The sequence below is a fragment of the Scardinius erythrophthalmus genome (assembly GCF_964197995.2).
Source record: "Scardinius erythrophthalmus genome assembly, chromosome: 19".
Classification (NCBI taxonomy): Eukaryota; Metazoa; Chordata; class Actinopteri; order Cypriniformes; family Leuciscidae; genus Scardinius; species Scardinius erythrophthalmus.
The window spans coordinates 32505830-32518308 of NC_138239.1; the positions used below are offsets into that span (position 1 = coordinate 32505830).

Sequence of the window (12479 nt, forward strand, 5' to 3'; positions counted from 1 at the left end):
GTACCCAATGTATAGTCAGTACAAAATTTGACAAAAATAAAAAATAAAATAAAATAGGTAACACTTTAGTTTAGGGTTCAATTCTTACTATTACCTGGTTGCTTATTAGAGTGCATATTACTAGGATATTGGCTTTTTATTAGTAAAGCAAATTTAAATGCTTTAGGCCCCGATCACACAGAACGCGTTTTTGGAAGTGAGAGGGGCCTTTTTAAAATTGTTTTCTATTGGCAGTGAGCATTTTGCGCGCTGTTTATGTGTCCCGGGCAACTTGCGTTTTAACCGCCTGCTGTGGCTCGCGTTTTTGTAGGAGCGCTCTGAGCACCTGAAGTTGAAAAAAAAAAAATCAACTCTGAGCAGAAAAGCGCTCGATGTCATCGCATTTTTCCCCCACTTCCAATCGAATGAATGGGCCTTCTGTTGTAGTGAGTCAAGTCACGAAAGATTACAGTTGCTTTGAACGTACGGAGACTGCAATGATGGAGGAGAAACTTGTGGTGGCTGTCACGGGTTACCTGGAGCTGAATGACTTCACGAACTACAACTACCACAATGTTAACACAAAGTTAATAAAGTTAATAAAACGCTAATATGACAGTTTACTTAACCGCAAACCAGAGAGTGCTCGCGCTATAATCCTTGATTAGACTGAGGACAGCTGTTTCGGTGGTTGCATAGCAACATAAAAAAAAAAACACTGCTCTTTTCTAAATAAAAAAAAGTCAACAAAAAAAGGCAGTGCTGTGCGCCTTGCGTTTTCAAACCTGAAAAACACGTTCTGTCTGATCGGGGCCTTATTCTGCATGATCATATTCTACATCCCTAATCCTACCCAAAACCTAAACTTAACAACTACCTTACTAACTATTAATAAGCAGTAAATAGGAGTTCATTGAGGCAAAAGTCATAGTTTAAAGTAAGAATTGAACCCTAATCTATAAAAAACTGTGATAAAAAAAAAAAAACAGTGTGCATTTGTGAAAAGCTTATGATTTGTTACCTGCACTCGGAAACTCATGGTTTGACCAACTTCCTGTGGCTCTTTCCAGTCCCAGGAGACCTTGCATGAGCGTGGGTCCAAATAATTACCCCGCACATAGTCGTAGATACTGCGGTCCCCATGACGGGTAGGGTCATCATTCTGTAAGAAGCTGACCACACGAGCAGCAAGCTCACACAGAAACTTGATGGTGAAGACGAATGCGATGATGGAAACAGTTATTCCACCTAAAGAGAGTAAATGAGCCTTTAAAAACTGAGAATGTATAAATTTAAATATTTTAAATGGTAAACTATTTTTCCACAAAAGCCAACAGCATGAAACAACATAAAAAGAATGCTGTCTTTAAAACAGCTGTCAAAATACACCATATAAAAATAACTGACTGATAACTGTTAGTAAAACAGTAATAATGTAACTGAAAGTTATTGTATAAAATTGGTAAAGGAACATATAACCTAATCAATAGCCCTATTCGGACAGGATTAGTTTTTGCGATTTGAATCCCGTCAGAATCTGCCACGTTTGTGTTTTTATTACACAACCTCTGTAAAAATTCCTGAGCAAATTACCTTTGCTGTTTGTTTTTCGGCAAACTCAGTGGTCCTCTAGGAAATCTAATCTCATCCGAATGCGAATGTCACGCCAATATTCAGCAGGCTTTCTTTTACATTTAAAAAGGAATGGTCTCTTACAAACAAATTGAATTATAAAATTAATAAATAGAGCCAAAACGAAAAAAAAAAATGTGAAGACTACCCATTTTAATATTAGTGTCAGGTAAGAGTAAGATGCTTGTCTAGATTTCGCTGCTCACTTATGTGGGTTTATTACAAACAGCCACTTCTATAAACTAAAAAAGTTAATCAATACATAATAACTTTGACCTATACTTCATACGTGATGCATGCAAGCACAGCACATGACCTTCTGTAATGCCCATGTCAATCCCATCTCTGTAATAAATGCGTAGATGTTGGTTCCGTCCGACTCGGTACAAGAAATCACAGACGACGAGTAATAAAAATTGTAACTCAAATGTCGTTTAGAAAACTAGTCCGAATAGGGCTAATGCCACTGAAAATCAAAGTTACATTAAAGAGGACATGAACTGAGAATTTAAATTTTCCTTGATCTTTTGACAGCCACAAGGAGACTTGTGACGTCACAAGGCAGCGAAAGACCGCCTTTGCAGAAGAATATCAACGGCTACGTCTACTACATCACCGCGTCTTTGGCCCACTGGAGTGTTAGTGAATAGTGACATAAGAACGAGGAAAGATTGACACAGGATCAATACCATAACCTTCCAAAGGATCCTAATGCTAGGAAAGTATTTTTTTTATTTTTTTCAACAATGTGAATGTCTCAGTAGTGCATTATTTGTCTGTATCGGGTGCATTTCACTGTGGATTATTTGGTGAATCAGTCGCAATTTCGACGCAGGCTTTGCAAACAGACTTTTATTATATGGATCTGCCAGCAATGCCACAAACATGTAGGCTAAGTAACCATGTTCATTCTAATGCCTGATCTGTGATCAGTGATTTCTGATAATTCTGAGAGATAATCTCTCTCTCAAAATCATTCAATACTGTTTATGCATCAGTAAATCAAGCTAGTGACTAAACAATCAACTTCACATAATTTCTCTTAGTAGGATGAAATTAATCTTATTTAAACTGTGATTAAATTAAATACAGAAAGCGTTTAAAGAGCGCTCCCTTTCCAATCGCCCAAGCTGTCAAAATCACACAGCGCGAGATTATCTGGACACTTGCCAAAACTCTTTATGAAATCAATGATGCTGTTGCACTGCACAACGAAGCTCTTACTTATTTACATCGTGTTTGCATTGTTATTTGGTGAAAGAATTCGTGAGAGTGCAGAAATTGAAGATGTGATCACTTCATTCAAGCGATCAACAAGTCTGTCATCTGCTCAATGCTCATCACTGCAACCTTTCATGTGATGGAACTGATCTTAATATAATGCTTTAATCAATACTTTTCACGATTCGTTAATCTCGATAGCTAAATAGTAAAAACTCTGTAAAAGTATATGAGAAATTTCTAAATGTAAAGCTGGCTATTTCATATGCAAACATGTCAGCCAATCACAGCAGTGATTAGTCTCACAGTCTCACAGCAGACCCTTCAAACAGAGCGTTACAAAACAAAAACATACAAATAAAAGTTTAAAGTAACCTAACTGCATAAGTTTGCACATAATTAGGTATGTGGCTATGTTCAGAATTAACTAATCACCAAGCTCATGTGAAATAGTACACACTTGAATTGTCTCCAAATAAATCATCTCAGGTTACAACTGTAACCATGGTTCCCTGAGAAAGGAAATGAGACACTGCGTCTTGGATTAGAACGCCATAAATGTGACTGGTGTCTGAAGCACGTGTGACAGACACCAATTTTCTTGGCCGATTGCAGTCCATAACATCACTAGCGGGCCTTCGATGTGCCATCCACATAGGTGTCTAAATGTAAATAAATAAATAAAAATAGCCTGATAAAAAATTTGATCTAACCTTTTTATATTCATTTCCAGTTGGGAAAAATATTTACTTTTATTGGTAAATATGGGTAAAAAATTCTTAGACCCAAGATTCTCATCTTTGATGACTATTTTGTGTGTTTAGGATTTTTTCTTTTACAAAGCACTACTGCCCCGATGGAAATGTATAACTGCTGCAAAAAAATATTGTCTGGACCTCCGCTGGGAAGTAAATTTAGAGACCGGACCTCTTGGAACTTAAATTGAATACCCCTGCCCTATGTCACTATCTTCCAAAATATCTTCCCAAGCTTCTATGCTTGCTCTTATTACAAGGGATGTTTTGGGGCCTCGCTTGCAGGCTAGGTGTTAGCCTTATGAGGGCCCAAGAACAAAGCTCTAAGGAATAAATGGCTAAGCTATGTCAGCTGTTCTTTTGCTTTGGCACAGCCCTTAGGGAGTATCCATCAAAGGGAGAATATTTTTAACTATGACCTTGGATATTATCATTACTTCCAGGGGGAGAATGCATCGAAGGGATGCAAATATATAGTTGCAAAGCTTCAGAGGAGCACGCTTTGATAATATCTGCCTCTAATCTGCCCACCTATGAGCCAACAATAGCAGCTGCCATTTTGCTACTTCAGCAGACACTGGGCCTGAACTGTGAAGGGGAGCTCCCTCACAGTGGCTCACAACAGCTCGCTCTGTTGGTAAGGTGGGAGCCATCACAGAGTATGCAACACCAGGAAAGAGATAGCTCTTAAACAGCTCTTCAACTGGGGTATCCTTGCATATCGCTATAGCAAATTCCTCCATTACCTCGACACCTTAATGTAAAAATCTAGGAAGAACAAGGCTCATACACACTTATATGTGGGGCAGCAGAAGAAGCAGATTATTATTATAACATCTGCCTCAACTCTTTCTGCATATAATCTCTCAGAACTAGACACGCCATATTATCAAATGAGATCTTCTAATGGCGAATGAGTTACAATGAATACAATCAGCTCCCTCGAGAGCTGAACGCGCTCCGTACATGCGCTAGGCTAGACCTGTCATGATCCTGGTTCTTCCTTTACTTTGTCTCCCCCCTCTGGTCACACACATTTACACACACACACTCATATGTACGCACACACACCCCTGATTACTTCATCGGTCATTACGCACACACATCGCTCTCATCCCCAGGTGTTCCCATTCATTACTTATTATCCTCATCATCAGTTCCACACCAGTTATCGCTTTCCCTAATTATCATTACTTCTTCTAGCCCTGTTTTCCCCTGTCTCTTTGCCAGATTATTTCAGAAGCTATGCGTACGAATTCTCTGCGATGTACCCTCTCCTGTCTTGTCTAAGTCCTGTCCTGTCCTGTGCACGTAAGGGGATTGTCCTACCATTGTGAATTGCTACTAAGCTATGCTTGTTGTTACAGAGAACCTGTGACTGCGCTCGTTGCTTTCTGATTACCTGGAGGTCCCGGAGTTGGCTGGCATTCTTACGGTACCCTAGACTACCAGAGACGCTCCGCTGCCTAGACGGAGGAATTACGTTTAGTTCCCGGCAACTGTTTAACCGGAATATTTTCATTGTCAATTATTATATTCTGAAGATTTCTGTTCTTACCTCTGGACTTCTGATTCTGTTTATTAAAGACTGTATTGCTGCATATCGCTCTTGGGTCATCTTTCTCTCCACGCATTACAAGACCCTTATATTTGTTGACTCGGAGCACTGGGACTTTTCCCGATAATTCCACCACACTGCATATTTTCCCGATAATTCCACCACAATGCTGATGCTCCAAAAGTGCGACAAAATGGCGATTAAGCCGCACAGCCACTGATCTATATAAATAACTGTATTGCTCATTGTGTTCTAAACTGCAAGCGGATGGTGAAGCCATCGGAAGTTCGAGTTGCCATCTTACGATTCCCTACCGACAGAGGTCATCATTGACTTACAGCCAAAACATTGACCAATAATCACCCGATTTGAAGCATATCAGTCGCACATGAATAGTTTTTAAGATATATGTATGTACATTAATTGATACTTAAAACGTTATCTGAAATGTATATTGTCTTTTCGGGCAGGATAAATTATATATAGAGAAGATGGGTGTGTCTATTGCACACTTCCGACACAGGTAACTGAACTAGCACAAAATAGATTTCTTTATGTATGTATTCATGCAGGAAATAAATAAGCATGAACATATATCTGGGATTGTTAGCAGAAATTGATTAGAATATTCATTATATATTACAAAACATAAAATCCCTATTACTAAAATTGCACAATAGTATATTTAAAAGGTTTACCATGCAAAATTTAGCTTAGAGCGACAGTATAACTGCTTGGAAACAAACCTTCATGTCTTTAAATCCATATGTACAGTTAGCGTAATTTCTCTGAATAAGTTGTGAAGAGTGTATATTATTTCCTTAAGTATTTTGTTGACCAACATGCACTTCAGACTGCATTTGAATTAAGCATTATTAATACTGTTGAGCTACTTATTAATTTAACCAATGTTTAAGTCATTATCTTTAATGCTTCGAAATACATGCTGTCAACGAAAACACTGTTGAATCATTTAGTTACTGTATGAATAAAAACAGTATAATACTGTTTACATAACATATCCACAGTGAATAAGTGTAAATAGCGAATTAAGTATGCACATGCCTTACAAAGCATAAATCTGTATTCAGATTTCAGAAGAACCATTGTGAAGAATCGTTTGTCAGCTGATCTGAGTTTTAATGAAGAATAACATAACTTTTAATAAGCAGGGGAAATTAGTGACTTTAAACAAATAACCATTTAAATGGTTGCAAACTTTTATGATTGAACATCAATCATTAACATTAATGAATGAAAATTATTAGATCATTAACCCCTTAAACCAATATCTCAACAGCCCCTGGTCCCTGCATGCGTATGCTGGATAGGAATGAACAATGTAAACATTGTTCAAAAATTTTCCTTTTGTGTTTTATGAAAAAAAAAGTTATACAAGTTTGGAAAAAAAACATAACAGTGAATAAATGGTGAATTGACCCTTTAATGATTCATTAATGCAATGAACCCAGAAAACAGTTAATGTAAACTAAACTAATAAAAGAAAAAGAAAAAGAACATAGATACATATAGTTGTGCTCAGAATTAAGAAGTTGTTTATCCTTTTGATTTTTAATTAAAAAAATGGCAAAAATCTAACCTTTCATTGAAGTAAAATAATTGAAACTGGGGGGTAAATCACATTATGAAATAAATGTTTTTTCTCCAAAACACGTTGGCCACAATTATACCCCTAGAATCTTTTATGAATAAAATATCTCTGAAGTATATTCCCATTAATATTTACCTTTTTTTAGCACACCAGGGTGACTAGGAACATGAAATTGTCTAGCTATGACTTCTTGTTTCACAGGAGTTTAAATATGAGGAAACACAAAGGCCAAATTCCCTTAATCATCCATCACAATGAGTAAAACCAAAAAATATAGTTCTGATGTGCACCAAAAGATTGTTGAGCATCACAAAATAGAGAGTGGCTGTAAGAAAATAGCTAAAGAATTGAAGATCCCCATTTTGACCATCAGGGCAATAATTAAGAAGTTATAATCAACTAAAGATGTTACGAATCTGCCCGGAAGAGGACGTGTGTCTATATTGTCTTAATGGACAGAGAGGATGAAAGTTTGAGTGGCCAAAGACTCTTCAATAATCACAGATGGAGAATTGCAGAGATTAGTTGAGTCTTGGGGTCAAAAATGCTGTGCAAACATCTGACTGGATCATTACAAATGAAGGAAAAAAAAATGAAAACATACAATTATATTTCCTACTAGCACAGTACAGTAAAAGATAACACTTTTTTTTATAACAATAAAACATCTAATTGTTTGTGATTACTGTGATTACAGTACACTGTAAATTCAGTTGCTGTTTTATATTTAAGTAGAATCTACTTCGTTGTACTGTAAGTCAATCAAGTCATTTCAACTTAAATTATATTACACTGACTTAGAAAATCAAGGTGAAAATCATGCAACTTATACAAATTGTTGAAATTGCTTGATTTAATGTAAAAACTTAAGTTGCCATGACTTACTGATAATTTTTTATGCATATTTATCAAGCAATTCATTTACAAACACAAATATTTGTGTTAACGGGTTAGTTAACACAAAAACTAAATTTCTGTCATTAATTACTCACCTTCATGTCGTTCCAAACCTGTAAGACCTTCGTTCATCTTCGGAACACAAATGAAGATATGTTTGATGAAATTCGAGAGCTTTCCATAGACTGACTGGGGTCAGAAAGCTCTCAGATTTCATAAAAAATATATCACTTTGTGTTCTGAAGATGAACAAAGGTCTTACGGGTTTGGAGCGATATGAGTAATTAATGACATAAATAGATATTTTTTGCATGAACTAAGCCATTAACACACATTTTGGAACTACATAATTAAGCTTTAAAGTAATGGCGTCAGGCAATTGACTCACCAATCACGTAAAACATGAGGTCCCTTATCAGAAAGCACAGGGCAATGGTACAGCCAAATATCAGAGCTCCTGCTGAGAAGTGAGACATAAATTTTTTTATATAAATCACATCCTCATGAGATCATTAACAACACATCCTTTTTATTTGCTCTCAGTTTTAACAAACAGGACATTTATTTGAGAACAAATCAAAGAAGCAAAACATGAGCAGAACAAAGAGTTTATGTGATCAACAGGAATTTCTTAAAAAAAAAGAAAAAGAAAACAATAAATAAATAAATAAATAAATAAATAAAGCTTTTCTTGGTTGAGGCTGATCATGGTTTTGTGGGGGATTAAGTTTATTAAATACTAGTATAATAATTTGGCTGCTGTTCATAACTAATAGTACGGAGCCCCTGAGGGGACCTTTGCAAAAAAATAATAATACGGACTTTCTCGTGCTCACGCGTTACAATTTCCGGTTTGCGTTCAATTTGCGTCACTGCCATCTTACTAAGAAAACAAGAGCATGGATTTGGATGCGCATGAATTAATCGAAATCTATTTTAAATTAGGACTTCAATATAAAGACATTGTTTCAGTTCTTGCATTTCGACACAGATAAATAATCACTGTGCGACATTTAAAACGCATTTTGAGGTCTAGAAGTCTGTTTCGACGAAAAGAATAGGCTACTCAAGTATTGAAGATGCTATTGTATTTATTCAGCATCAACTGAATAATCAGCTTGTTTACCCGTTTTATTTTCGAGTTTTGATTGATTGGGCGATATCTGTACTTTTTATCTGTACTTTTTTTAGGCCCACTACCCCGATCACAACTTTTCTGACATGTTTTGTAAACATTATAAAATACATTAAAATCAGCACATTTACTCAAAGGCTAAAATTTGCTGTTGTTTGACATGTTTTGAAGTGTCTATTTTAGCAAACATTCCAATCAAGGTGCTACTAAAGACAAGACTTACAGACATATTTTAGTCACAATTCAAATAATTGTATTAACCCTCTGATGGTCTTCGTTTAGCAGTCACACTGGGGGCCTTCCCGGTCATAAATGACCGGACACCTAAAAATGAAACTTCCTCCATCCCAGTAAAAACCAATGCAATTTATTTTTGTTCTATAATATTTATTCTTTTTAATTTAGAATTTTGAGACAATTTGATTGAACTTATTAATATTTATGCAATATTTATTGTCCATTTTTTGCCATTGAAAATAATGTTTTTTTTTTTTTTGTTTTTGTTTTTTTTTTTTTTTAAATTCTATGCAGTATTTTCGGGTAAAATAGAGACTAGGCTTTCAGAAAAAAAATAAAATAAAAAAAAATTCATCAATTTATTAATCATAAAATTAAATAAAACATGTTATTGCATGGGTTTACCACTAGATGCCTGTATAGCTCTAAATGGAGATGTTTGTGAATTCTAGTTGTTTTTGGACCAAATTACTTACTTTTAAGATGTGGATTGAATGTATTTTTTTAGAAATTCTCAAATAATACTTTTTGCCAAGGTTTATAACATTTTATTAATTATTATTTTAATAATTTTAATAATTATTATATTAATTATATATACATATATTAATTATAATTATTAATTATGTTATGTTTTTCACTCTTGATGTTTTAGAGCTTCACCCCTTCATTGCTGAGCATTTTTTTTCTGCATCGTGGCTGATTTTTAGAGAATTTTTGTGTTTTTGTCAATTTCCCATTCATTTCCTATGGGGGTAATTTTGACCGAAGACCAAAATCATAACTAATTTTTTTACGACCACTTAGCATGCTCGGATCATGAACTCAATTTTTTTGTGTGTTCACATACCTAATGCCAGAAAAGTCACCAAGTTTCGTAACATTCTGATGAAGCTGTGATTTTTAAAAATTCAAAACAGATTTTTGTAATCTGAATTTATTGGTGTGTATGTGTATAAACGTGTGTTTGTATGTGTGTGTGTGTGGGTGGGTGTGAATTTTTTGCACTCTTGATGTTGTAGAGTGTCACCCCTTTACTGCGGTGTACTTTTTTTTAGAATCGTGTCCGATTTGTAGATTGTACAGACAAAAATTCAGAGAATTTTTGTGTTTTTGTAAATTTCCCATTCATTTCCTATGGGTCGGTCATTTTTGACCGAAGACCACGAGTGTGACTATTTTTTTTACGACCACTTAGCATGCTCGGATCATGACCTCAATTTTTTTTTGTATTCACATACCTAATCCCAGAAAAGTCACCAAGTTTCATAGCCTTCCGATGAAGCTGTGATTTTTAAAATTTCAAAACAGAAAATTATTCGGTCAGAAATGACCGAGGACCATCAGAGGGTTAACTTTGAATAGACTTTTAATAAACTTTGTATTTGTATGTGTATTGATAAAAAAATTAAACAAGTAATAATCCTCTACTGAGATGAAGGAATTTTTTTTTTTAAGAAGTAAAGTTCACAAGATTGCTATTTATCTTGATCAAACTGTTCCGTCATCAGCTCTTCCTCAGTTCCGCACTGCAGAATAAAATAGTCATCCTCTGCTGCAGTTGTACGGATTCTTAGCGCGTTTATTGCAACTACATTTCATCTTTTTCTCATCAAACAACCAGACTAACGAATGGTTCGAAACAACCCGTACCGAAGAGCCTAGAAAGGGGTTTCTTCTGTATAGATACTGTAAATTACTGTAAATACAGGGTAAATGAGGACTGTTGGCCTACCATGGTCGCCCTCGTCCAGTAAGTTTAAAATAATAATAATAATAATAATAAATTAAGATATTTAAATCAATATAATTCGTTGTAAATTAAATATTTTAAACACTAATACAAAAAGGTAGCCTAATAATTGACTGTATAATAGGCCTAACGTTCATGCATGAACTGTCATTCAGACTGACTATCTAACAACCAGAGAACAGAGAACATCAGAGATATTAAAATACATACTCTTCTGAGTTTTATGATGTAGGCCTTTTTTATTAAAATGTATTAGCCTATAATTTATATCTCAAGGATGCGCGCTTGTGCGTGGCACACTCAGTCATGTTGAGAGGGAAACACGCATTATATTATTAGGCTAGTCTATTCAGAAATAGTGTAAAAGACCTGTAAATAAAATACAACATTAACATTATAAACACTATTAATAAAATATAGGCTATGCGTATTTTACTTCCCCTTACTGGCTAGCCAAATCCTTAAATGAATGGTATCAGAAAACAACAAGAAATGAAAAATAAGTAACCACTTATAATAAAAATAGCCCATTGTGCCCTTTATTACAAACAACCTTTAGCCTATTTTAAACACCAAGCCTAAACGAATTTATTTGAATCGAAACTGAAACTATACCGTAAAGTTGGGTTCGCGCATCTTTCGTTAGGTCCAAAGTTTCCATATTTTCAATGAAACATTTGGATGCTAACTGTATAAATGTAAAGAAGGCTTCGTAGGCTACTTCAGTCGAGTCCTAATATACACGTATTGGCTATCAGCATCTTCACAGCAAGGGAAATGGGTTTGGAATAACAGCAAGTAGCCTTGGTGGCGACTGTCGGCACAGCCTTAATTGTACAACAACATACCAATTCAAGCAGAATAACTTTTTATCTGTTTGGTTGACTGGGTTTTAATTTAATAATGAACAGGCTGCGATGTCAAATTAATGCCAGAAGTGAACCGATGTTGTTAAAGCGTGATGCGCCAGCGCCATCACTTGGATTTGTTCCTCAGCTGGGGAAATAACTTAATACTTTATAATTTCATACTCTGTCATTCGAAACAGTAAAATGTATATTTTTATTTGTGTACATTCAAAATGACTACAAAATGTTATGCCTTTGAAAAAGAAAGAAAACAACATGATGCGGACGTGTAGAACTTAATCCAAGAGCTGTTGTAAAGCCTATAAACAATCTGTTACAGTAATTTCCTATTATCTATGCAAAAGCTGCTTTGCAACCATATTGTTAAAAGCGCTATATAAATGAGGACGACTTGACTTGACTAGAAATCGAATATTCAGCTGTTTATTCAATTTTCTACCTCAGAAAAAAAGTTTTAGAAATATTGTTTATAAAACGAAAAAGGAACTCTTTTCTAATTTTCTACTTTAAATAAAAAAACGACTGAACGAAAGATAGCCTACACTGATTCAATTACACTACCAATTGCAGTTTGAATAAAAAAAAAAATCAAACCTTTATCTAAAATTTTTATTTTTATATTTTATATAAATTTAAAACATTCTGTCTTTTTCAGACTTTCTTTGGTGAACACAAAAATGTTATGCAGAATGTTCATTGAACAGTCATCAGCATCCTTTGTCATCATTTGCTTTCATATTTTTCATACAATGGTTGTAAATGGATACTGAGGCTGCCAATGCCTAATATTCTGCTTAACATCTTTTGTGTTCCTCAGAAGAAGGTCCTCCT

General features: G+C 35.0%; 1 protein-coding gene across 4 annotated transcripts in view; it reads right to left on the minus strand.

Moving 5' to 3' along the window:
* Nucleotides 1–12479, minus strand: part of arel1 (apoptosis resistant E3 ubiquitin protein ligase 1) — a 71333-nt gene that overhangs the window by 20477 nt on the left and 38377 nt on the right. For 3 of the 4 annotated variants that reach the window (XM_081394401.1, XM_081394402.1, XM_081394403.1), the window contains 2 exons: nucleotides 8043–8114; nucleotides 1001–1227 (listed from right to left, as the gene is read on the minus strand). In XM_081394401.1, coding sequence (XP_081250527.1) covers nucleotides 1001–1227; nucleotides 8043–8114 — 299 coding nt within the window. The remainder of the gene's footprint in view (nucleotides 1–1000; nucleotides 1228–8042; nucleotides 8115–12479) is intronic. The other variant, XM_081394404.1, reaches the window with a different exon arrangement.